Source organism: Phocoena phocoena, chromosome 4 (assembly GCF_963924675.1).
Source record: "Phocoena phocoena chromosome 4, mPhoPho1.1, whole genome shotgun sequence".
Lineage (NCBI taxonomy): Eukaryota > Metazoa > Chordata > Mammalia > Artiodactyla > Phocoenidae > Phocoena > Phocoena phocoena.
The window spans coordinates 65,289,654-65,317,636 of record NC_089222.1 but is presented as its reverse complement, the minus strand read 5'-3'; the positions used below and the strand labels follow the sequence as shown (position 1 = coordinate 65,317,636).

Below are 27,983 nucleotides of genomic sequence, written 5' to 3'. Positions count from 1 at the left end.
AATTAACTAGGAGGGAGAACATCAAGTTGGAACTTTATTTTACCCAGCCACAGAGGGATAAAACGGCATTCTTCTCTATTTAAATTCTATCCCATCTTGTCCTTCCACGCAGGGCTGCTGACAGAGGTTGTCGGGGCAATTGTGCCAGGTGTGGAGATTCTGCCCACCGGTCAATTGACCTCACTCTCAGATGCTGGTTCTGCCCCTGTCTCTTGAGGTCGGCCCTTGTACTCGCAAGACTTTATGTGCCTCTGTAAGTATAGTAAAACTCCATTAATCTGATGTTATCATGCAAGAAGAGAAAAGTGAAGCCACCAGTTGACAAGATGAGACTTTTTCCTGACATCATAGGTTCTTTATTTGCAAGTACAGATAATATTTGAAATGAAATAAAAACTCAGACGCTCAAATGCATCCAGTAAATTGAAGGAGCAGTGACACACGCATCCACAAGTGAGTGTAGCTGTATGAAGCCCTACCTGTTTCCCTAGGCAAAAGCACAGCAAGGGTTATAAAATATATGCCTCCCTCACATTATCAGGCAACTAAAGATAATCATATTATTCTCTTTTGCAAAGTCCGTACACTTCAATGTTGTAGCAAAAAAAAAAAATGCAGTTATAACGTGAGGCTAGAGAGGAGTTTCTCATAAAATTCCTGTAAGTATAGTAAACAAAATTTACATCACGTCGCATGATATTCCCTTATCAATCATTAAAAAAAGATTTCCTTAAGCAGGCCTGCCTTTGTATTACTTCTTCTGCTTTGCATCCTTATCATTAAACTCAGAGCTACTAAACACTAAGGATTACTCAATCTAGCCCTGGCAACATATAAACAAACAGAAAACTCCTATTTGAAAGCCCTGTTGCAAAGCACAGTTAATGAGTAAACAGAAATTACTGACTTATAAGAAACACTGTCACCCAGAAGGAGAATTATCAGAATAGCTTTGTCAAGTGGGAGTAACTGTTTAATATAACTAGCCCATTTTGGAAACAGAAAGTCAATTAATTTACTTTTTCTCTCCTGCCTGTGGCCAGTCTGTCTTTCTCTCTTGTCCCTCTTTGACCTCTGGAGGTTTTTATTATTGTTTTTTCCCCATTAAGAAGTTCAGCATTCAGTCTCTTGACTTCCCTTATTTTCACATGTGTTCAGGGCCCAGATGTCACAGTTTATTCAAAATGTCAAGAATCTTTGTATGAAAATTGATGACGTACGTTTTAAGGTACACATTCGTTATCAGAAAAGCAAACTGCAGTAGGCCACGAGTCACATTAGTTTGTCCATTTTCTGTGCTAGTTGAGAAAACTTGTGAGGAAGACTCAGAAAGGAGTTTGAATTCTGCGCACAGCTTTATGTCGTCCATAGAGATTGAGGGTGTCCCCATTAGGAGTCTCACCATTTCTCTCTAGGCTGCTCTGAACGTTCATGGTCTTAGTTGTATTATATCAGGATATTTGGACAATGGGGAGAGGGGATGATGAGATGTTAAGGAAATACCTGTAGCTGCATAAATTAATAAAGAGCATCAGAGAGACTGAAATCATGAAACTCTTTCATTTCTACAGTTGGATTCACTCCATTAACTGGCTTCCAGGGGCGTCCAGGACATTTGGGGGAAGTTGTTTCTGGAAAATCTGGAAGCAATTTAAATGCAAGGCTATTTGGCTCTATCTGGATGTCAGGGATCCAATCATCATCACTCTCTGTGGGAGGTGGTAGTGTATTAGGCATCACAGTTGCAACGAGATCTGAGTCCTGAAAGTTAGGAAAGATATTGGCTACACTTGGCTGGGCTAGGGAAGGGAGGGGTGTTGGCCCTTCTGTCTTCTTTTGTACCTGTGAAGAAGAGGTAGTACTATCTTCATAAAAATTTGCCAAATACTCTGTTCTTTGACCATCGTGCTTTCCATTGTTTTTTCCTCTATTTTTATGTTTTCCGTGGCCATGACCATGCTTATGTCCATGGGCTAGGCCATGTCCCCTTTGATGTCCATGACCCCTTTGGTGCCCATGGCCAAGATCATGACCCCTTTGGTGTCCATGGCCTTGGTCATGCTCATGTTTATGGCCATGGCCAAGGCCATGTTTTATTTGCTTTCCATAGCCCCAGCCATGCCTATGAGTGGGTCCTTGTTCTATTCCTGAATCCCGCTCTTCATCTTGAACAGGTGCCAGGAAAGTGTGGGGTGGACTTACGATTGTTCCTTCTTTAGTTTTCTCCACTGGTACTGATCGGAAAGGTGAAAAACCTGGAGGCCTTTTCATCAGTGTGGTCTAAACAGGAGATATTAAGATGAATGCATTACTGTGAAAACCACACTGTCAAAGAAGAAAGAAGGGACAGGGACCTGGCAATGCTATCTCAGTTTACAGTGGGTCGTGTCTTTGCCAGATTTTAAGTACTATATTATAATAATAATCCAAAAAGGATGAAAATGAATAATATTTTTCCTTTTTTGATTGATTTTATAATTTGTAGATACTGATTCTTTTTCTTAATAATACTCTAAACTAGAGAATTTTTTATTTATCTGGAAAAACTGGATGGTTAACTATATAATCTCTAGGGTACTTTCTAAGGCTATAATTCTGTAAAGCCACGGCATATTACTTATTAGTTGATGCTATTTCTATTAGCACAATCACTGCTTTTATCCAAAAGGGCCCTACCTGGCTTTAAGAATGGAATATATAGGCAGCATATACCACAATCATTCTGCTGAACTGAAACACATTAGAATATATATGTTCATAAGCTTGAAACACAGCCTTTGTATAATGTTTGTATTAGAGTATATACATACCTACACATGGCGAAAACCTAAATGAGAACAAAGGGAGCGGAGGCAACTTGTATTGAAGATATGGATTTGTGGATTGTTTCTACCTACACTTTCACTACCTATGAGGACGTGGCAGTCGGAGGCACTCTTTGGTGATGCAAAGAGCATGGTCCTTGAAGTCAAACAAGCCAGACCCTACTAGTTACCGGCATCTTGGTGAACAGAGTGGGCTCTGATTTGACCTAGATTTGAATCCGAGCACCACTAGCTTCACTTTCCTCATGTGTAAAATAGGCATGATAAAAGCACCTGCCTCATAGAGTTGTCAGGAGGAACATATGTGTCAGGTCCTCAGTACAGTGCCTGGGAGGGAGGAAGCACTTGAGAAAGTTATTATTCACTTTAGGACTTTAGCATCTTCATAATTTTTAGTGTCTCAACCTTGACAGTGGGGAAAGTATTACTTACCTCCCAGGGTTCTTTTAAGAATTAAAAAAATGATGCAAACTAATGCTTCTCAAACTTGAATATGGGTATGACTCCCTTGGGGACTGTGTTAAAATGCAGCTTTTGATTCAGGAAATGTGGAGTGGAGTATGAGACCTGCGTTTCTCCCAAGCTCCTTGGATGTGTTTCACTAAGAGAGCCTGTGGACCCATGGGGCACTGACAGTGTCTGAGAAGTGATTAAGAGGACCGCTGCTCTCCTTTCTAGTCATAAAAAAAAAGAGATCAGCACAGAAATGTGAGAGCTCTCCGCATTTTAAAAAGATAGTCCCCCAATTCACTTAAATAGTGGTTCATTTTCAACCCCAAAATATGATTTTTTGGAATGAGCATAACTAACCCAAACCAACTGTAATTAGAATCATACCTGTCCAAGTGATTGACAGTTGACAGTAGGGTAAATTTTTTTCTCCCAAGGTACCACGTAAACATCAGCTTTACAGTTTAGAATTAACTATCCACGAAAACAGAAGCCAAAAGAGAGAACAGTGTTATTCATGAGATACATAAACAAGCATAAAACATCATATAGGTTTCCAGGGAATGAGTAAGATGGTTGCGTTACTACTCACACTATGTTTATTGATCTCACAACTTTTGGTCAACTCTTCATTACTTTCCTTAGAACATGTGGTTTCCCTGGCCGTGAACACAATAGAATATTTTTTTCCAGCTACCACCTGGAAAATGAATTAGTACAACATAGGAGCTTAATTAACACTGTGTAATAAATCATATATTTTACCATAAGGGCTTTTAGGGGAGAATATTGACATTTTAATTATACATTGACCAAGTGAGAGCTACACTCAAAAAGCACAAATATTTAACAACAAAACTTTGTTTGTACGCATGTTAAAATATTTGGCTATTGGTTTGGCTCATTTCCTTTTCTAAATGGGAAAAGAAAACCAGGCTATAATTTTTATTTTTATATTTTTCTCAGTTTTATTGTTTAGCAGCTGCAAAATTCACTAGTAATTCTAAGCCTCAAGTCATAATATATAGACTCTAGGAAGAGTAGGAAGTAAAACTTAAACATTTCCTTTAAACACAATCTTATTGGCCTGCCAAACCTTGAATCAGAGAAATACTGAGTTAGTACCACTATAGAAGTTATGTGGATTAAATTATGTGAATAGGAAAATTATCTGGATTTCTAGCTCGCTTCTCTGAGTTTTTTAATATTAAGAAATTATTTTAAGCTCTAGCACTCTAGCAATATTTTCAATCATTACACAATGCTGTCTTCTGTTAACATTTGTGGCCCAATTTTTTCCTTTTTTTTTTTTTTTTGGTCTAGAAGAGGCACACTTTATTTACTTAAAAAGTAAAAATCATTGTGTGTGTCTTTTTTTTTTAATACACTGACTTCAACAAAATCCCAAGCACAGTTTTTTTTAAAGCCTTACAGCCTTTATATACTTGAAAAACACAGTTTATAAAATGTTTTTAAATTATATATATAAATTTAAAAGTTAGGGACTTCCCTGGTGGCGCAGTGGTTAAGAATCTGCCTGCCAGGGCAGGGGACATGGGTTCGATCCCTGATCTGGGAAGATTCCCACATGCTGTGGAGCAACTAAGCCCACGTGCCACAACTACTGAAGCCCATGTGCCTACAGCCTGTGCTCTTCAACAAGAGAAGCCACCGCAATGAGAAGCCCACGCACTGCAACGAAGACCCAACACAATCCAAAAGAAAAAAAAAAAAACAGTTAGTTGATGTGGCTCAATTTTCAGGCTAAGTTATTCAGTATTTCATTCTAGGATTTAAATGTGTGTGTGTGTGTGTGTGTGTGTGTGTGTGTGTGTGTTACGGACTGAATGTATCCCTCCCAAATGCATATATTGAAGGCTTAACCTCTAAGGTGATGGTATTAGGAGGTGGAGCCTTTGGTAGGCAGCTAGGTTTAGATAAAGTCATGATGGTGGGGCCCCCATGATGGGATTAGTGACCTTATAAGAGAGAGACTAGACCCCGTTCTCTCTCTGAAATGTGAGGACACAGTGAGAAGGCAGCCATCTGCAAGCCAAGAAGACAGTCCTTACCAGGGAAACAAACTGGCTGGTTTTTGGACTTTCCAGCTTCCGGAACTGTAAGAAATAAACTGCTGTTGTTTGTCACCTAGTCTATGGTATTCGTTATGGCCGCCTAAGCAGACTAACACTGTGTGTGTGTGTGTGTGTGTGTGTGTGTGTGTGTGTGTTTAATATTAAGTAGCTATCAAAAAGAATATATCACATATATATGTTGACCTGGAGGGTTGACTGTTATTGAAAAAATAAAGTTATAGGGTGATAGTATAATCCCATTTTTGTAAAAGCAAATCATAACAGTCTTTCCGCTCTCTTTATGTTTTTTAAAAGCATGGAGAAATTATGGTGGGAGGAGGATGAGGAGAGCAAAGAATCCCAGGAAGAACTAAACTCCTCCTCTACATTTTCTGGCATCATTTTGCTAGGTAAGCACAGCTAAATTTTTAGGACAAATTTGGTAATTAACTTTTAAAACTCCAGATATGTATAAGTTGGGCAGGAAGGTTTGAAAAGCGTTTCTGAGTCTATACTTTGGTGATTGTGAACTTTGTTGCTTATTTCAGAGTATACTTTAATCCAGCTTGTTTGACATTACAGTTGATCTATGTGATGTTGCCTAAGAAAGCTGACAGTATATGACACAAACTGCAGCTGCTGGCTCGACACTATTCCGGGTCCAGAGGGGAGGAATAAAGTAGACCTAATAACATCTTCTGTTCGAGGGCCTCGAGATCGCATCCATATTGCCATGCTTATCAGGTGCCATTCTTATCAGAAGTCTTCCCTGTTTAAGCCCATCCTGCCCAAGTTTTGTTTTTAAGGTAGAGAACACTATGTAGCAATATAAGTTCCAAATGCATTAAAACATTTAAATTAAAGAAATAAGCTGGAAGGATATAAAAAACATTCATCAGTTCTCAGGATGATGAAGGCTTTTTGTAGGTGAAAAGCAGAGGAAGGAACCAGGAGGAAGGGAAAAATGTCTAAATTTGACTAGACAAATATAAAAACTGATTCTCAAAAGTCACCATAAATAAAGTAAAAAGGGTAAACTGGGAAGAATATGATGTAGGGTCAATATGACCAATATTTAGTGTTGGCCATAGAAAGCCCAACACTAAAAAACTGGACAAAGGACATGACCAGATCTTTTGGAGAAGTTAAAATGGTCATTAATCCTGAAAAAAGTTTACCTTCATTAATAACCAAGGATACGTACGTTAAAAAACAATGCATCATTTTTAACCTTGTGTGTTGGAAAAGATGAGAAACAGCGATGACACCTGGTGTCGGCCAGGTGTGGGAAACATGCAGCTTCAATCACTGATGGTAGGAATATAATTCAGATCAAGACCATCAACCAGTGTCTAACACCCAGGTGGTGTGAATGTAAATTGGCATAATTGCAGATCACTTGGAGATTTGTCAATTTGCATCATAAGTCTTAGACATCCACGTATTCCTTGACATTTCTAGGACTTTGTCAAAGGAAAAATTCTAATGTGCACACACAGATCCTTGAAGTGTATTCATCTGTGCAGAGGCAGGGAGGGACACTGACAGCAGCGGGGACAGAGGCAGTAGGGACACAGCAAAATGAACGGTATATAACAGAAATCGCAACCATTCACATGTGCAAACGAAGGATTTAAGAGATGTTTGGTATCTGAAATGTGAAACCAACCTGGAATGGACATGCACCCAAATAGGACTAAACGTGCGAAGCCAAGGCAAGACTAAAATTGTAAAACAAATCTAGCAATTTGGCAAATTGGTCATTTGGAGATTGGCTATTGCAAATTCATTATGGTAAGTTGATTTCCAATAATAATAAATTGGCTGCTTCCACTAAGGCTGCCTCGAGTAACCAAATTGCTCTCTTTACATGCAAAAATCAGTAAAGAGTCACCTCTTAAAAGTAAATTTGAAATTCTCACAATATTCCAGATTAATTTAGCAAATGAAGGGATGTCATTCCCTTTCAATTCGTAGCATAATCTATTGTGGTTCCCCTTGCACCCTTAGCGTAAACAAACACACACCCATTCTAGTGTGTTGACTCATTTACAGAAAGAACTGTGACTACCAAGACTAGTAGTTCATGCTTGAGAATGAATGCTTCTCTCCTGACAGTAACTCTCTGACATGCAATATATGGTGGAGTACAAGATTGTTCCTGCATCCTTAGGAAGAAAGGAATTTCACAGAAAAGCAGAAATATAGAGTGAGAAGAAAAGCTGACAAAGACAGGAGTAGTAGGGATTGGTAACTCCTTCAAGTAAGCCTAATGTGGGTCACATGTCAGTGAAATCAGGGAAAGGAGTTAGCGACCGGGACAGGAGTAAGTGCCTGAGTAGGAGAGAGATCAAGTTTTATTTTGATCTGTATTTATTTTAATACAGATAATAAATAAATAAATAAACTGTATTTATTTTAATACAGTTTGTTTAGGTCCTTTTTTTCCCCCCAGTTATAAAACTACTACAGGAAACAAGAAAGATGAAAATAAACAGCCCATTGTGCCATTACCTAAAAGCTACCACTATGAATAATATGAGGTATTTGTTTCTTTTCAGTATTGTTTCCTGTACTGTTTTATTTTTGGTTTTTATTTATTTATTTTCTTTAGGCTGTACAGTGTGGCATGCAGGACCTTAGTTCCCTGACCAGGGATTGAACGCGTGCCATCTGCAGTGGAAGTGCAGAGTCTTAACCACTGGACCACCAGGGAAGTCCCTAAACTTTTTAAAATAACACAACTGAGTACAGAATGTTTATTCAATTTTATGGCCTCTTTTTTTTTTTTTTACTGAAGTATAGCTGATTTACAATGTTGTGTTAATTTCTGCTGTACAGCAAAATGATTCAGTTATACATATATATACATTCTTTCTCATATTCTTTCCCATTATGCTTTATCACAGGATATTGTATATAGTTCCCCGTGTATGGCCTGTTTTTTTCGCTGCATATTATAACATAAGCATTTTCCACATCAAGAACTCCTCACAAAGATGATTTAAAATTGCTGGTTAATATTCCATTGTACAAATATACCAGACATTTTCTGATCATGTCTATATTACTGATCATTTTTATGGTTTACTTTTTTTGCTTTTGTAGTTAGAGCTGTAATGAACATCATTGTATTTAAAGACTCTTTCTATTTTAGATTTCTAGAAATTCAATTACTTAGCCAGAATTATAAACTTATTTTTAGTGAGATTTTCTTTGCATTGATAGATTATAAAAACCATCTTGGTTTGCTATAGGAGTTTGGTTCTACTTTGATTACTTTTTTTAGCTTGTATTTAGGGAAGCCCGTTTTGAGGTTCCATAAAAGGAATTGTCCATGAATACATTGGTCATAGGCTATTGGAGTTAGAAGGGATTTGGGCTCTTCTAATCCAGCCACTCATTTTACAGATGATGTGTGAGTCTGAATGACTGCCCAGGATCACCTGGGATGCAAGTGGTGGATGCTGTGGCAGAGCTGAGTCTCCTGACCTCCAGACCAGGATACTCCTTATCCTCTATTGACAAGCATGGACAAGAGAGATGAATCCCCAGAGGGTACATTTGTAGGAGAGAATGACACCCCAGGCAGGGAACAAATGACATGAAGATGAATGTGTGAAGAGAGCCTGGGGGACGATTGGCTGATGTGGCTGAGCGCAAGGCATGAAGTGATGTTATAATGAGAGATGAGTCTAGACAGGCAGAGGATAAGTCTCGCTTTTCCTAGCCCTGAATTTTATTAATTATATATATAATCATTGTTAATATTTATATAGCACTTTAGATTTTGAAAAGTGATTGACATACATTATCTTTTTTAACCCTCACTGTAGTCCTTTACGGATAAAAGAGACAATATTTTAAATGACTTGTCCAAGATCACACACCAAGCATGCAGCGAGGTTGGGACTCGAAATTCAAGTCTACCAAATCCCATTCACCAGATATACTGTTTCCCAATCCAGAGCCAAGATCAGCGGCAAAATTAGTAAGCAATTTGCAATAGATAATCACTATTTTTGTAGCATAATTTACAGACCTGCACTGTTGCTTTTTCCACAGTGTCAATCTTGAAATAGAAGGTTCCATTATTCTCTACATTAAGCTTTGCGATGGAATGATCCAGAGGCTCCTCCAGCTCTGGGCTGTTGACAGGTATAGATATGGGACAGCCAGCACAAATCCTGGTGGGTGGTTGTACAAAATCCTCCCCTGAAAGAGGCAGGTTTTATATCAGCATGTGCACTGAAGGAGCCGTCTAGCCTAGTATTGTACCTTTCCCACATGTGATCCAGCATCCATTTAGAGAGGGCCACGTGGCAGTCCAAGGCCCAGCAGTGAGTGGGTGGAGGTTGCCTGTCAGACCTCCAACTTACTGTCTCTCCTCTCTTCCTCTCCTAAGAGCCAAGTGTGCTTAAGGAAACTTTCAATCAGAAGGTGTTAGTTAGTGACAGTCAATAGGCCGCACTTTTCTTAAGTTTTTGCATTTTTAATGGAAACTGTAAAAAGCAATGCTTAACGTAAAAGAATGATTTTCTAGTGGGAAAATTCTGGTGAGCAGGCAACTTCCATAATGCTTTATATTGTACAACATATACAACTATCTTCCAAATATGAGAAAAGCCAACTCTTGGTATAAGAAATGCTGACATGACCTTAAACTTGCACTATCGCCCTTTCCCCACATTATAACATGTAAGGGAAAAAAATCTTTAATTGAAAGGATTTTATTCTGAGTAGTTAAAAATGAGATACAGCTTCCCCAATTCACAATATCCGATGCAGGGACAGCTTGTATATAAGAAAGACCAGCTGACGTATCTGAAGGCTAGCTTTGCCCAGAAAACATAAACTTTCCCTTCTGTCACCATATTCCCTTCTGCCACTTGCCAAGCAATCTCAGCTTCACCTGCTGCAGCACAGCAGGGCAGAGATGGGGCACAGTGTTCCTAGTAAGGTCTGTGGGTCATGTAGATTTTGTGGCATATCATGGGAACCAAAGCACAATATCTATGGAAAGATTTAGCCAGTTGTCTGAGACCAACATGAGCACCAATATGTATCATCCTGTACCTGGATAAAGGTCACATTTCTGCGAGAAGGAAGCAATTCTTAGCTGGATATCCACGTATGCTTTATCTGTACATTCACCGATATTCTGGTTTTTAAAAAGCATATAAGAGCATAAATTAAAAACGTTTTTAAGAATCTTTAAACGACTAGTAAAATTAAAAATAAGATGTTGACTTTACAAATCATCACGTGGAAAAAAACAAAACATAGTCTATTTTCAAAAGATAGAATAATAAACAATGAAAAAGCACCAACACCAACAGCAAATACATACACACAAACACACAGAAACATGAAAAAACATGACAAGAATATCTAATGTAGAAATAATAGCCATACAAGTGAATGGGTAACATTTTGTTTTAGCAAGACAAGGACTTTCAGATTAGGTTAAAACCAAAATCAATGTACTACATCTTCAAGAATAATAGCATATAATATAAAAGATAAAGAAAGATTAAATATAATGGATGAGCAAAGCCACAAGAAGCAAATATGAACAAAAAAGGAGCTAGAGCATTATTAATACTGGACAAAGTAAAATTCAAGGTAACAACTCATAAAGGTAAAAGAAAGATAATTTTATTTTTATCTAAAAGCATGGAATCAAAATGCATAAAGCAAAAAACATATAGAAATAGAAATGGATAAAAATAATTGTGCTGGGAAACTCCAATATATAACTATTATACAACAGGCAAAATGTATAAAAAATAAATAAGGTCATAGAGGACTTGAATAACATAATAAAGATTTGTTGAAATGGTATTCTCATATGATACACACGATTTAAAATGATACTCTCATAAGTATGATGCAAATAATATTTCTAATTGCTTTTACACTAGGTTACAAGAAAGTCTCAATAAATTTTGCAAATTGAAAACAATACAGGCATGTTCTTTGACCTCAGCACCACAATGAAACAAAAAACTTCCGTAAAACTTAATAACATAAGTTTAAACAAATAAACAACCAAAAAGTACTTGGAAAAATAAACACACTTTCCTAACTAAAATCTTCATTGATAAGGAAAATAATAAAAAACAAACTGAGAAAAACGAGAATTCCACATGTTGCCAGGGCAGCACTCAGAGTTAACTCCTGGCTTTATACACTTCCACAATTTAAAAAGAGGCAAAAATAATCAAAACACCCCCAATCTCAGTGTTTATCTCAAGAAGTTAGAACAAGAAGAACAATAAACAGCCTTAAGGAAAACAAGAAGGAGGAAACAATAAAAATAAAAGCAAAGCTGGTGAATTAGAAAACAGAAAGCACTAGCATTAATAAATAAATCCAAATAATCATTCATGGGGTAAGGAAAAAAAATCAAATGCATAAAAATGGAAACCTAACAAAGTATACATAGAAATGTAAAAATATAAGAGAATATTATGAACAAGTGTATGCTAATTTAAATCTCAAAGAAAGACAATTTTCTGGAAAACTATAAATAACCAACACTGACTTAAGAACAAGAAGAAAACTTGAATGGACCAATGACTAAAGAAGAAATGGAGAATGCTATTACTACGCTCAATTTACATCCCATTTTCCACCTCCAAACAGCATAGATGTTTTATAGATGAATAATTTTAAAAATTAAAGAAATATATACTGTATTTCCATGCTATATAAACCATTTCTGAATACAGAAAAACTACCCAATCATTCTATAAAAGTATATTCTGGATACCAAAACCTTAAAAAATAGAATGCACACACAAACACATACCCAGAAAACTGTTACACCACTTTCACTTATAAATGTATACATAGACTGCTTAACTAAACTAGAAATAGAATCCAAATGCATATTTAAAGAAAAATTAACACTAAACAAGTAGAGTTTAGTTTAGGAATCTAAAGATTACTATTAGGAAAGTTGTCAAAACAGCATAGATTAAATTAGAAAAATATGATATTTCAATACATATTCTAAAGCACTTGCTAAATTCAACACCAATTCCTTATTTAAAAACAAAACAAAACTCTTTAAAGAGGAGGAATGTAAGGATGTTTCCTTAACATGAGGAAGAATATCTACCGGGATCCCACAGCAATATTATACGTAACAACAAAATTCTAGAGCCTTTCTCAATAAAATCAGGAATAAAACATGAATTTTTGTGATCACCACTATTTCAAAAAATATCTCTGAAAATTTGGGTCAATTCATTGAGACATGAAACAAAAAAATAAACATTGGAAAAGAGGAGATAGTATTATTTGCATAAGGTATTATTATAGATCTAGAACAATCAAAAGAATCAATGAAAAGACATTAATCAGAGAGTTCAATAAAGTTTCTGGATACAAGGTAAGCTAATCAAAATGTATACATTTGTAGGGCTTCCCTGGTGGCGCAGTGGTTGAGAATCCGCCTGCCAATGCGGGGACACGGGTTCATGCCCCAGTCCGGGAAGATCCCACATGCCACGGAGTGGCTTAGCCCGTGAGCCATGGCCACTGGGCCTGCTCGTCCAGAGCCTGTGCTCCGCGACGGGAGAGGCCACAACAGTGAGAGGCCCGCGTACCACAAAAAAAAAAATAAAAAAAAATAAAAAGTATACATTTGTATATAACAATAACTTGTTTAAAAGAGAATGAAAGGAAAAGGGGAAAAAAAGGATTTAATTCCTAATAACAATTACCAAAAACAAAACCTAGTAATAACTTTAGTGAGCATTGTTCTGAATATATTTAAGAAAATCACACAACTTTAGAAATATAAAATAAAACTTGACTACATAGAGATGTATACCAAGTTCTTGATTAAAAAGACTAAATATAGTACATATGCCAATACCTCAAATCAATTTAGAAATGTAATGCAATTCCAATCTATGTGACAGTGTAAGTTTTTCTTCCAAACCTCTTCTAAGATTGGTTTTAAAAATACAAACACTAGAATAATAAAACATGTATTCAAACTTACTATGAAGCTATGGCTGTTAAAATACGGTAGTGTTGGTACAAAAACAGAGAACAGATTTTTTGTAAGAAATTATTACGGGATAAAGTTTGTTGCAAATTTTGTCGAAGGAAAGACTGTTAAGGTATCTGGTTATTCTCTTGAAAAAATCAAGTTAGATACCTCACAAGATACATCAAAATTAATTCCATAAAGTTTCAAAAGCTATATTTAGAAATACTGACCATAGACAAACTAGAAAAAAAAAACATATAGTGACTGCTGAGCAAGTTGTAGAAAGATTCAAAAGGAAAATATTGATAGATTTACTCACCTATAAACAAAAACTATCTGTAAGTCAGAAATACCATAATGAAAACTAAAAAGTAAATAAATGAGAAAATGTGACAAAACACTGATACCTTTAATATATAAATACTATTTCTAAGTCATTAAGATTTATCCCAAAAAGAAATGGGCAAAGGATATAGAAGAATTCATAAATTCAACCCATAAATTTCTAATGAATGTATGAAAATATAATGCTTAAATAAATGCATACTAACTATGTTGTTGATTGAGAAAATAAAAACTAAAAATGTTTTTGTCTATGAATTTAGCTGAGTTAAAAAAATACTGAATTCTATCAAGGGTAAACATTGCTGATGGAATGTAAATTGGTGCATTTAGCAGTTAACCTATATATATATCAAGAGTTTTAAGAGCTTTCATACAATTTTACACTATGTGTAAAGCCAGGACTTTATTCTGAGAAAAACAATGCCAAACAGAAATAGCTTTATTCTAAAAGATGTTTGGTGAGTTATTAATTATAATAAAAATGGAAACAACCCATTTTCTTGGTGGGTTTTCAACAAATGACCAAAAATAGGAAAGTAATTTAAAAAATAATCTATGGTATCTTCACTAGGATATTAAAAGTTATTTTAAAAGTTTATCAAGAGTTCTAATGACGTAGAAGAATTCTTAGGTGAAAAAAATATAGCATGTAAAATAATTACAACTACAAAAAGACAAAAAAGAAAATCACTCAAAATTGCCCATATTCCCCACCAAAAAAGACAAGAGGGAAATACATTCAGATAACTTTGGGTGTTTGGGTATGTGGTGCAACATTATTATTTTTTCTTTGTATCTGCATTGTCTTGAAGCTTTCTATAAATGTATATTCCCAATAAAGGAACACACATATAAGAAATGTACTCCAATAAAGATGTTAAAAAAAAGTCATGTTTTTTAAAGATACAGGGAATACCACACTTATAGTACCTTAATTTTGGATGGGGAGAAGGATGCTGGAGATAGCTCAGAAGTTCTCAGTATTATTAGCACATTTGGTTTACCTGAGAAATTTTTAGATCATCTGACTCCAGGGACTCACCCCAGACCAATTAAATCAGAATGTCTGGTATGGTACTGGCACAAAAACAGAAATATAGATCAATGGAACAGGATAGAAAGCCCAGAGATAAACCCACGCACATATGGTCACCTTATCTTTAATAAAGGAGGCAAGAATATACAATGGAGAAAACACAGCCTCTTCAATAAGTGGTGCTGGAAAAACTGGACAGCTACATGTAAAAGAATGAAATTAGAACACGCTCTAACACCATACACAAAAATAAACTCAAAATGGATTAAAGACCTAAATGTAAGGCCAGACACTATCAAACTCTTAGAGGAAAACATAGGCAGAACACTCTATGACATACATCACAGCAAGATCCTTTTTGACCCACCTTCTAGAGAAATGGCAATAAAAACAAAAATAAACAAATGGGACCTAATGAAACTTAAAAGCTTTTGCACAGCAAAGGAAACCATAAACAAGATGAAAAAACAACCCTCAGAATGGGAGAAAATATTTGCAAATGAAGCAAATGACAAAGGATTAATCTCTAAAATTTACAAGCAGCTCATGCAGCTCAATATCAAAAAAACCAAACAACCCAATCCAAAAACGGGCAGAAGACCTAAACAGACATTTCTCCAAAGAAGATATACAGATTGCCAACAAGCACACAAAAGAATACTCAACATCATTAATCATTAGAGAAATGCAAATCAAAACTACAATGTGATATCATCTCACACCAGTCAGAATGGCCATCATCAAAAAATCTAGAAACAATAAATGCTGGAGAGGGTGTGGAGAAAAGGGAACCCTCATACACTGTTGGTGGGAATGTAAATTGATACAGCCACTATGGAGAACAGTATGGAGGTTTCTTAAAAAACTAAAAATAGAACTACCATATGACCCAGCAATCCCACAACTGGGCATATACCCTGAGAAAACCATAATGCAAAAAGAGTCATGTACCACAATGTTCACTGCAGCTCTATTTACAATAGCCAGGACATGGAAGCAACATAAGTGTCCACTGACAGATGAATGGATAAAGAAGATGTGGCACATATATACGATGGAATATTACTCAGCCATAAAAAGAAATGAAATTGAGTTATCTGTAGTGAGGTGGATGGACCTAGAGTCTGTCATACAGAGTGAAGTAAGTCAGAAAGAGAAAAACAAACACCGTATGCGAACACATATATATGGAATCTAAGGGGAAAAAAAGGTCATGAAGAACCTAGGGGCAGTACAGGAATAAAGACGCTGACCTACTAGAGAATGGACTTGAGGACATAGGGAAGGGGAAAGGTAAGCTGGGACAAAGTGAGAGTGTGGCATGGACTTATATACACTACCAAATGTAAAATAGATAGCTAGTGGGAAGCAGCCGTATAGCACAGGGAGATCAGCTCGGTGCTTTGTGACCACCTAGAGGGGTGGGATAGGGAGGGTGGGAGGGAGGGAGCCGCAAGAGGGAAGAGATATGGGAACATATGTATATGTATAACTGATTCATTTTGTTATAAAGCAGAAACTAACACACCATTGTAAAGCAATTATACTCCAATAAAGATGTTTTAAAAAAAGACTTAAATGTTCAGTATGTACACTGTTGGATGCTGCAACTTTTAGTTGGGACAACTAAAAGTCCCAACTAAAAAAAAAAATCAGAATGTCTGGGGGAGTGATCTGGGAATAGGTGTTTTTTAAATCGAGGCTAGTGCTTCTAAGGTGCAACATGCCCTGAGAACTATGCAGGAAAACCCTTAAATCAGTGCTTTCCAAACTTTAATGTGCAGAGGAATCACCTGAGAACCTTGTTAACATGCAGATTCTGATTCGGTAGCTATGGGTGGAGTTGAGATTCTACTTTGCTAAGAAGCTCCCTGGTGATGCTAATGCTGCTGGTCCATGGACCACACTTTGAATAGCAAGGCCTTACATCTTACCAATTGTGGGCAAAATATTTCATTTATATTTCATGTCCTTTAATTACTGTAACAACTCTGTGATATAGGTGCTATTATTCTTCACAATTTTACAAATGAGGAAGTGAAGGCTCAGAAAAGTTATACCAAATCTGATTGGCTTTGTGACTCCAACCAGCCTTTGCAACTCTGTGTTGCAAAGAGAAAACTTAACTTATAAACAGATGCAGCAAGATTAAAGCTAGATAACATAGGCCTAGATACCATTTAGGCCTATATAACCTCAAATGGCTAAGCATAAAAACAGAAGATGTTAATAGATGCTTAAAAGGCCAGACTCAACTCAACCTGACAAAATTAAATAGTGGCTAGAACCTATGTGTTTAGAGGGTTCCTCTCTCTTTCTCTTTCTCTTTTATACTATTTTTTTAAATTCTGGTAAAATATATATAATATAAAATTTGCCATCATAACCATTTTTAAATGTATAATTCAGGGCCATTTATTACATTCACAGTGCTGTGCAACCATCTCTACTATCTATTTCCAATAGTTTTCATCACCCCAAACACAAATTCTGCGACTATTAAGCAAAAACTCCCCGTTCTCCCTCTTCCCAGCCCCTGGTAAACTCTAACCTACTTTTTGTCTCTATGAATTTGTGTATGTTGGATAATTCATATAAGTGAAATCATATACTGGTTGTCCTTTTGTGTCTGGCTTATTTCACTTAACATTTTCAAGGTTCATACATGTTGTAGCATATATCAGAATTCCATTCCTTTCTATGGCTAAAGAAGTGTTATATACATGTCACATTGTGTTTATGCATTCCTCTATCGATGAACATTTGGGTTGTTTTCCACCTTTGGCTATTGTGAGTAATGCTGCAATGAATATTGGCATATAAGTATCTTTTTGAGTCCCTGTTTTAAATTATTTGGGGTATATATCTAGGAGTATAATTGCTAGGTCATATGGTAATTCTACATTTAACTTTTTGAGGAACTGCCATACTGTTCTCCACAATGGCTGCATGATTTTACATTTCCATCAGCAATGTACAAAAGTTCCAATTTTTCCACATTCTCCCCAATACTTGGTATTTTACAATTTTTTAAAATTACAGCCATCCTCTAGGTGTGAAGTAGCATCTCATTTGTGGTCTATATTTACATTCCCCCTGATGGCTAATGATGTTGAGTATTTTTCACGAGCTTTTTGACCATTCGTATGACTTCTTTAGAGAAATGTCTAAGTTGTTTGCTCATTTAAAAATTTTGTTGTTGCACTGTGAAAGTTTTTTATATATTCTACATATTAAGCCCTTTTCAGATATATGATTTGCATATATTTTCTCCCATTCTGTGGATTGTCTTTTCACTCTCTTAATAGTGTCCTTTTTACTCCCCCCCCCATTTATGAAACAAACACATGCTTGATTAGAAACATTGGGAAGTATTGAAGAGTTTCAAAAAATATAAAAAATCAGAAAAAACAGCCATAGTTCCAACTAAAAGTTAACCATATTTTATATTTTGGCATATTTGCTTTTCATCACTTTTTATGTTTACATCTACTTTATGTACCTGAGTAAATCTGTACGTGTAATTTTGTACCATGCTTTTTTTTTTGTTTTTTACTTAACATACTGTAACCACTTTACTAGGTCACTAAAATCTCTGCAAACATAATTTTAATCGCTGCACATATTCTACTGTATGGATATACTGTAATTTGCTTAACCATTCCATATGTTGAAAATATGTTATTTTAAATATTTTCCTTTTAATAAAAAGTCAAAATTAACATCTTGCTGCCTGGATTTCTCATTTTCTTCCCATATAATGGACGTTGAGAAGTAGAATGACTAGGTCAGTGGTCCTCAACCTTTCTGGCACTAGGGACTGATTTCGTGGAAGACAATTTTTCCACAGATGGTAGGGAGTGGTGGGGTGGGGGAGATGGTTCAGGCAGTAACGCGAGCGATGGGGACTGATGGGGAGCAATGGGGAGTGGTGGCGAGGAGCGATGGGGAGTGATGGGGAGCGATGGGGAGCCGTGGGGAGCCGTGGGGAGCCATGGGGAGTGGTGGGGAGTGGTGGGGAGCGATGGGGAGCCATGCGGAGCCATGGGGAGCCATGGGGAGTGGTGGGGAGCTGTGGGGAGCGATGGGGAGCCATGGGAGCCATGGGGAGCAGTGGGGAGCCATGGGGAACGGTGGGGAGCCATGGGGAGCGGTGGGGAGTGTCAGATGAAGCTTCGCTCACTCGCCCGCAGCTCCCCTCCTGCTGTGTGGCCCGGTTCCTAACAGGCATCAAACCAGTACCGGTCCATGGCCCGGGGGTTGGAGACCCCTGGACTAGATGAAGGGACTTGCAGCCACCCCTTGCTTAAAGAACAGCCTTCTGCTAAAATGCAAATAGCCCTGGGAAGGTCATCATGCCTTATCATCTTAACTTGCACTAACTCCTGCCACCTTGAGATGCTCTCTTTTAACATAATTTTGGTTCAGGTAATAAGATATCGTCCTGGAAAGGGCCACTAAGGGAGAGAGATGCAGGATGTACTTATTAAAGGTAAAAGTAGGGGAGGGAAGGTGAAAGAACAAGCAGAGACAAGTTGGAAGTGAAGGATTGTCCTGGGTAGAGCTCGGGAGCCTTGTAAGGACATTGAGCACACGGGGAGGAAAGGAGACAGGAAAGTGTGAAGACATGAAAAGACAAACTTGACCGTGGCATCATTTTGTCTCAGGCTATTCCTAGCCTCTGGTTATATCTGTAAGTGCTTATTGCCAGATGTACAGACTCTGACCAGCTGGGTAAGCAGCTTGACCAATGACGTGAACTGTAGAGTCTCAAATGAAAGTGAATGTGAGCTGCATATGTCATCAAAAATTTTAGTGACTGAGACTTCCTCCACAGCTAAGAGTTCCCACACCTGTAAATACTGGACACAAAAGGCTAAGAACTTTATGATTAGATTTTTGCCTACTTACACCATTTGAAAGGAACTTGCAGTCTGGAGTTAAGAATAGAAAATTCTCCTTGGAACAATTAGTCTGCACAATTGAGTAAGTAATTTCATAGTTCCATCCAGCCACCACCTGAAACGATTTTGGATTGCATATTTAAAGGGCAGTTTAAACATAATTCACAATGTTAGGAGGAGCTTAGAATACTGCCTGACATTTCATAAGTGCTCAAAAATACGAACTATTATTATTACTAGGCAAAAGTCAGTACTGAATAAATATTGAGCACATTATGACTCTCACACCCTTCAACACAACACACACACACACACACAGCTACACATCTGAAAATGAAAAGCAATTTATAGATGGAGTTACTGTATTTCCTTAAGAAAGACCTAGCAATATTTCCTCTGCCAGGCAACAGGGAAAAAATGATCTGTTGAATTTTGTAAAATATTAATAATGCTTTTCTAGATGGATAAAAAAAACTTTGGAGTTGGAATGGCCTTGACCAGTAGGTCCTTAGGTCCCCAGACTGCCAGACAGTAAGATTTCTCCTGCTTTATCTAGGGTGGGTTCCACCCTGATAGCTGGATATGGACAGAACTGAGGAGAGCATGCATCTTGCATGAAGGCAAGTCGGAAGGTCAATTAAAAGCAGGAAATGCTACTGACCAAAGTGGGTCCCTCATAATTAGAGGCTGAAATCCAAGGGGCCCAGTCAGCTGTCAGTAAAGTCTTCATGAACTGAGGCAACAGAAAGACCAGATTTACAAGTATTTGCTTTTTTCTCTGCTGAAATGGAAACCATAATTTAGAGGGTACCCAGCAAGCTTTGCCAACTTTTTTAGGTACAATTTAATATTGGGGGGCCATGTTTGCCTCATAATAGTTAGGTGATGAGAGAGTCTTCTTAAAACCCTAAGGCCAGAATGACTTTTCCATTTTACCATCTCTAGGAGAACATGCAATGCTGACCACCCATTCATTAAAAACAAATCTCCCAGGAAGGGGGACTGATTAGGTTCCCTTTCCCCATTTACATACTGCAGTACCCAAATCATTGTGCCTGAAGAGGAAGCCTTTGCCTCCTGAGCTAGTCGTATGAGAACGTGAAAGAGTTCCTCACCACCACCTGTGGAATCATATGTCTTCCTCGGCCAAAGGTTTATTTTAGGCAATGAAACCCTAAACCATAACGATCTAACACATTCTAACAATACTATGACATGGGAAAAATTAAAGAACAAACCTGTCTCTGGGCCCTTTTTATTTCTTTAAGATCAAAGAGGTGGGAGTGATCAGTGTTGTTGTTAAAGTGTTGAATGGCATGTCTCAGTACAGGTTCCAAGTCGGGGCTTTCGGTTGATATGGGGTGCAGGCAGCCAAGGCAGTCGTACTGGGCTGTCACCATGGGGCCCTCGGCTTGACAAACAGCAAGCAAAAGGGCAGCGTTAACAAGCAAAACCTGCATTCACATACATTGCCCTAAATAAGTCAGATAATTTGGAAGGCCCTGATAAGCAAACTTTCCAGTAAGTCCTAGTATGCACTGGAAAAAGAGAACACAAGACTGAAGATAGGGAAGACCTATCATTCACTTAGGGGCATCTTATATGCATCCTATTGTGCATAATTATTTTAAAGTCATTTTAAATTACGGAAGTGATACACGAATTTATCCTCATAAAATTAAAACATGACAGATGCATTTTTATTTCTTTTTCAGTGTTAACCAAAGCTCCTTGAAGGTGGGAGCAGGATGTAATATATTTTCTATCAGTTCAATCCAACAAACATGTATTTCGCACCTGCTATAACATGCCCTGTGTTGAGCATGGCTGCGTGGATGCATTAATTCGTTAGTAATGGCCACTGCCATGAAGGAGTTGGGGAAAGTCAAGGGGGAGAGACCGAACTGGAGATGGATGATTTCAATATAATTCAGCAAGAAATTGGAAAGGCAGGAGCCCAGAGTGAGCCCAGGGAAGCCTTTCCTGAGGAGAACAGGCTGAGCTAAGAAGGGTGAAGAGCAGTCAAGGTCAACCTCTCAGAACAAGGTGTGAGGCCTGAGGAGAAGGGAGGGACGGCTCCTGAGGAAGAAGGATGAAGCAGGGACCGTGTTGTACACACATCTTAACCAGAGCTTATAGCAGGAGGCAGGGAGGGGTGGTTTGAAGTGTGAGCAGTCTGAAGAGAGGCCTCCGCTGTGGAGTCTGGGCTGTGCTCTGTAGGCAGGGATTCTTAACTATTTTCCTGGGTCATAGGCTCCCTTGATGACCCTAATGTAAGCTATGGCGCCCTCTCCTGGAAGATGCACATACTCACAACCTTCTCCACTTCTGGGCATTCCTAGACCCTCTGAGGTGAATTGAGAATGGTCCCCTGTAAGAATGGGGAGCCGCCGAATGGGTTTTAATAAAATGATGTAAAATATTTTAAAAAGGAGAGAGTCTGGGGCTTCCCTGGTGGCGCAGTGGTTGAGAGTCCGCCTGCCGATGCAGGGGACAAGGGTTCGTGCCCTGGTTCGGGACGATCCCACATGCCGCGGAGCGGCTGCGCCCGTGAGCCATGGCCGCTGAGCCTGCTGCTCCGCAACGGGAGAGGCCACAACAGCGGGAGGCCCGCGTACCGCAAAAAAAAAAAAAAAAAAAAAAAAAAGGAGAGAGTCTGTGTTAAATCACCACTGTTCATGACACACAGCCCTGACTCCCTGGTCAGTAGCAGTATATGTGGCAAAAAGGGGAAGAAATGAAGGAGTCCTGCGCCCCTTGGCCCCGGGGCTCTCACAGCCCGAGGATGTAAGATCCCCCAGTCAGCAGTTCAACGCAACCCCCCTTGCAACTGTTTCTCGGCATTCTCTCCATAAGTCTGTGTCAGGAAATGGCATATTGTGTGAATATTCATAGCTTTCCCCCCTCCTTTCCTTGTAGAAGTTAGGTTGAATCAGGGTAATGGGCAAAGTTAAAAAACTAGAGGGAAATAAATAAATAAATACTGTTGAAATAATATTTACATTTTTTCCGAGAAAAATATACAGACCCTTTGAATAAAATTCTTTCTAAGATGGTTTCTGTTAAAAAAAAAAAAAAAAACTAGAGGGGATGATGACATGGGAAAGATGAGAGAATTACTGATGGGAAAACAAAACAAAAAACGATGAACACAGGAGGTGAAAGGGAGAGATGGAGAAAAGCCCAGAGGCTGGTTTGCCTGACCTCAAGGGCAGCTCCCACTGGTGTAGGGGAAGCAATGGAGCAGCCTTTGAGGGTGAGATGAGCAGGGAAAGATGCAAACTCAGTTTTTCTGGGTGACAATGATTTTCCACCCTGCCTCAACGTTTCCAGAGAGATTTTTAAATTAAAATGTTTCAAATTTTGAATTCTGAAACATATCTGGCCAAAAAGTTTTCAGATAAGAGATTGTGGACCTAGCACTAATTTCTGAAGGTGTGGCAAAGAGTTTTTTCTCTCATGGTACATAACGTGCTCTGCTCTGGATAATGTTAAAATGTGCTTACGAGATAGAGCTCTTAAACCAAATAATAAAAAGCTACCCCTATCAAAAGATTTTAATTACTTGTGATTTCTGTTTTGGACTATTTTTCTTTGAATGCAACTTCTTGCAGGAACGGAAACTCAAGGGATATAGTTTTTGTGGGTACCATATAGGGGATTAAGGCTGGAATAGAAGGACCACTACTACAGTGGGCTTCAATAGCATGGCTGAGGATGCTGTTCTGGAGCTTAGGTACAAAAACGCTATCTTGCAGAAGGCCAGTTCCAGGATGGCTTTTGTGACTGACTTCACCTAGACGTGCCCATCCTTCTGTATGTGGCACCTCTGCCACAAGAGGGAAGGAGCTAACAGTGGTCATCTGTTGATAAGTTTCTCCATACTTAGATTCTAAAGGAATATCATTCATGGAGGGTCTATTCCACCAACTCTGCTAACTGCTAGCTGTGGGGTCTTGGGCAAGATATTTGACTGCTGTGGGCCTGTTTCCTCATCTGTGAACTGGGGATATTAACATTTGCCTCATAGAGTTGTTCTGAGGAATAGATATGTTAATACACATGAAGTGATTAGAACTGTGGCTAGTAATAAGGGCTCAATAAATGTTAGCTATTATTACCTTTTCCTTGATTATCATTAATACATTATTATGATTACATCTTCAGGTGTATCATCTAGTTTCATTCTAAACAATTGTGCAAAGTGGGAATTACTGTGATCTCCTCTTATAGGTAAGGAAAAGGAAAGCCAAGAAGGTGAGAGCTTTGAAAGATTCCAGGCCAGATCTGACCTCAAAGCCTGTGCTACTCTCTAGGACGCTGCCTACAGTTGAAGCCAGTTCTGTGTCTTCTCATCCTTTTGCACACACCTAATACAATGCTGCTCTTGAGGAAGAGAATCAGGATAGCGCTGAGGGGTGTGAGCCCGGCCCCACCTCAGGACTCTGCCGCTCCACCCCCTCCAGCGCCCCCGCAAGGCTGCAAGCGGTATTGCCACTGCTGCCCTCCGGGAAAGAGGGGTCTTTGGTGCCACACAGAAGAGGTTCATTTTTCCCCAGGGCAGCACCACCAGGCACAGCAGCTACCTGGAGTAATCTGGCAGGTCTGGGTAGCCACGGAGAACTTCATATTCCCCCTCTTTGCCACCGTCGCTGTGCATTCCCCTGTAGCCTAAGAAGAAAAAGAAAAAAGGATTAAAAGATTTAATCTTTCAGATGAAAGCCACCTAGTACTATTACTAAATACGGCTTTCCTTTGTAAAGCCTTGTCAAGGGCTTCCCTGGTGGCACAGTGGTTGAGAGTCCGCCTGCCAGTGCAGGGGACGTGGGTTCGTGCTGCGGTAAAGGAAGATCCCACATTCTGCGGAGCGGCTGGGCCCGTGAGCCATGGCCGCTGAGCCTGCGCGTCCGGAGCCTGTGCTCCGCAACGGGAGAGGCCCGCGTACCGCAAAACAAACAAAAAACAACCTTGTCAAGATTTTTTATGCTTTCTAGCAGAGTTTTGAGACACAAGAATGAATGTTTTGCAGCCTAATCATTATTTTATACAAGCCACTGATATTCGTGAAATATTGGAGGAAAGGCAGTTTAAATGGCGAGGTTTTAGAGTATGAACCTTTGTGTTTTTTTTTTTTTTTTTTGTGGTACGTGGGCCTCTTACTGTTGTGGCCTCTCCTGTTGCGGAGCACAGGCTCCGGACGCACAGGCTCAGCGGCCATGGCTCACAGGCCCAGCCACTCCACGGCATGTGGGATCTTCGCGGACCGGGGCACGAACCCGTGAACCCTGCATCGGCAGGCGGACTCTCAACCACTGCGCCACCAGGGAAGCCCTGAATCTTTGTTTTGAGCCCCAGAGATATTTCTATTTCATCAAGATGCACACAGTGCCTGAGAACCAGCTTGCTAAACTGTCCTCTTGATTTACCTTTCAATTTCAGTGTTCAAACTGCATACAGGAAGCCAGGGTTTTGACATTGAAGAGGTGGCTCCCTGGACTGGGAGGAGAGTGGCTTGCTTCTCCCTCAATTACGGCCCAGCAAGAAGCTGTGCTGTGCCAGGGCAGGGTAGGCGTTAGGTTAAGACAGCCCTTGGTAAACTTGGCCGAGAAAACTGGAGGCTCAGAAACTGTCAACACACTCACAGCTTGTGCAGAGTCATTGTAGTCACAATCCTGCCAGGTTTTGTCACTTTGAACAGGACAGTTGCCCTCCTTGACTTGGTACTTGAAGGAATAAAACGTGTCAGGATCATCCTGAAAAACAGCAACCAAAGATACGTACGGTTCATCTAACTGACCCCACGGCAAATCATTTGAGTGGGATCTGGTGCAGTTATATTTGATCTTGATTTGATTCAATGAAGGCAAAAACATTTATTAAAAATATTGAAAGTTTATAAATATTTACTTGGAGGAATGTTCATAATATACTATTTACAAATTATATATATATATTTAAATTTCAAAGTAGATCCATAGTTTTAGCCCATTTTTGTAGAAACCAATTTATATGTAAATATATATAAAATTTTTTTTTAAGTCTGGAAAAGTACGCAGCAAAGCTGTTAAAATGTGTGTCTTTCAGTGGTGGGAGTATGGTTCTCTTTCACTTTCTTCTTTCAACAAACATTCCTGAATTGTCTATTTTTTTTGAACAAACATATTATTTTTACAGTTAGAAAACAAACCAGAAACCTTTTTTTCATTAAAAAAAAAGTAACAGTTATCTGGATAGTGGGAATAATTATGGGTAATTTTAGTATTTTTATTGGCATTGTTTTGTTTTCTATTTAGTATAGCATGACGTGAAATGACAAATTAAACTTTTAAAGTATAAAGGTGCTGATTTAGATGAGCCTTCATATGCAACGTCCTGGTGTGTCAGAAGAGCAAGGGACTTCAGAGGGGATGTTGTCCATCTTCTCAGTTTGCACATGAGAGAAAGGAGGCCCCAGGTAGATAGCGTATGCCTTAGGCAGCCTCCCCACCTTGGAAAGGCAGAGCCAGCTCCGGATGGCAGGTCTCCTGACTCACCAGGCAGTGCTCTCTCCACAGTGTTTGCATTTGGGAGATGATGGAATCAGACAAGATAGACTCTTCTAGTTCCTTCTAGGTCTCAGATTTTAATAAAATCTAAGTGGTCATGGTACAGGCAGTCCCCACACAACAAGGTAGAGATAAAGAGTGATTCTATGGACATTTTAGAATAAAAAACCACATTTGCCATGGATGTCTGCCAATAAAGACTACAACCATACTAGAGAACACTAGGACTCACAGGACTACACAGATTTGTGAAACAGAAAGGCCGGACTTTCAGAAGACAAACAAACAAAAACATATCTACTGGGCCTTTTCCTTTCTCCTTATCATATCAAATACCTGCGGTTTTTTTCCACCAAAGTAATCAGTTGCTTAACTATCACAGAAACACAATGTTTTGTAGTGAAATTCACTTAAACAAACTATTGAAAAGATTTGTAATTCTTGAAGTCACATACGCTGTTAGGGTTTGTCTCCATCCTGAGTGCATCGATCATGGATTTTAAAAAAGTGCTAAAAATCAAGTAGAACATGGCTGTTACCTTGATGCATTCAGCCATATGGACTTCATGGTAGGTATTTTGTCCAATGCAGTTGAACCAACTTAGTCTCATTTCTGACTCCTCTTAGACAAACCTTCCCTTTCCCCTAGCTTAATTGAGGTATAATTGACAAATAAAAATTGTATATATTTAAGGGGTACAATCTGATGAACTGAAACACATGTATATTGTGCAATGATTACCACAAACAAGCTAATTAACACACCTATCACCTCACATACTTATATTTTTGTGGTGAGAATACTTAAGATCTAGGCTTTCAACAAATTTCAAGTGTACAATAAAGTATTATTAGCTATAATCACCACACTCTACATTAGATCCCCCAGGACCTATTCATCGCATAACTGAAAGTTTGCATCCTTTGACCAGCGTCTCCCCATCTCCCCCACCTCCCAGTCCCTGGCAATCGCCATTCTACTTTCTGTGTCTGTGAGTTTGAACTTTTAGACTCCACACATAAGTGAGATCATATCATACTTATTAGACATACCCCTTTAAGAACCCATTTCCCACCTGAGGTCTGGAGGTCTTCATATTTTTGTCTAGGACTGGTCACCCAGTAAATCCTCCTCCTGCGGCCTGACCGAGTTCCTGGATTCTCTCACTCTGCACAGTCCCTTTAAAATTTCTCCATCTACCTTTGTTTCATTTCACCCTAGGATATGCTGCTCTGATCACCCAGGAGGAGTCATACCTTTCCCTTCACCCACAGGCCAGAGAATGGTGTTGGTCTTTTCTAAGAGCTGTAAGCTTCCCTTCGATTATCAGTTCTTTGGTGATTGGGGTGCGTGTGTGGCGTGAGACCAGGGCTCCAAGTGACAGCACAAATCCCCAATGACCTCAAGGTTAAACACAGCTCACTCACCGTCTTGATGACCTCAGTTATGCGGTACAATACAAATTGGTTGCCATTTTTGTTTCCACTGTTATATTTCTTCAGAGCAGTGTCCACAGCTTGAAATACATCCTGGTCGTTGCAGTCGATTTCTTGTGAGGACTCCTGGGTTAAACTTGGTAGCAGCCTGGAGCACAGAAAAAGGATGGTGATTAATTTCATGATTAAAGTCTCCCTCTGGGAGTTTCACCAAGAATTGGGAGCCAATTAAGATGCTGATTTTAACTATCTTCAGCCTCTGTCTCCTCGGGGCTCTCCTCTCGCTGCTGCCTCAGTGCTCTGGGGGCCTGGCTAATTCCTGCTGCTATGCACTATTTGCTTATTCCAAAAGGACAAA

At 38.9% G+C, this 27,983-nt stretch overlaps 1 protein-coding gene across 3 annotated transcripts; it reads right to left on the bottom strand.

Moving 5' to 3' along the window:
- Positions 1-21: 21 nt before the first annotated feature.
- On the bottom strand, positions 22-27,983 carry KNG1 (kininogen 1). 3 transcript variants are annotated; one of them, XM_065875784.1, is made up of 11 exons: positions 27,617-27,983; positions 25,286-25,396; positions 24,230-24,314; positions 20,882-21,054; positions 19,651-19,758; positions 10,427-10,511; positions 9,393-9,565; positions 3,868-3,975; positions 3,663-3,749; positions 2,203-2,280; positions 22-251 (listed from the first exon to the last, which is right to left on the bottom strand). In XM_065875784.1, exons 1-11 carry the CDS (start codon positions 27,806-27,808, stop codon positions 171-173), a joined length of 1,281 nt encoding a protein of 426 aa, XP_065731856.1. In that variant the 5' UTR covers positions 27,809-27,983; the 3' UTR covers positions 22-170. The 3 variants fall into 3 exon arrangements, with proteins under 3 accessions (XP_065731856.1, XP_065731857.1, XP_065731855.1); XM_065875785.1 differs by lacking the exon at positions 19,651-19,758 and having other exon boundaries at positions 171-251; positions 27,617-27,808; XM_065875783.1 differs by lacking the exon at positions 22-251 and having other exon boundaries at positions 334-2,280; positions 27,617-27,964.

Excerpts from the sequence above, each read along its gene's own strand:
- KNG1 (XM_065875783.1), bottom strand. The coding sequence starts at position 27,808 with ATGAAATTAATCACCATCCTTTTTCTGTGCTCCAGGCTGCTACCAAGT. Across the intron at positions 19,759-20,881 it reads TAAAAAGGGCCCAGAGACAG|GTGGTGGCTGGATGGAACTA; the intron begins GTTTGTTCTTTA and ends AAATCGTTTCAG. Across the intron at positions 10,512-19,650 it reads GCAAGTTCCTTTCAAATGGT|AATATCGGTGAATGTACAGA; the intron begins GTAAGTAGGCAA and ends TTTAAAAACCAG.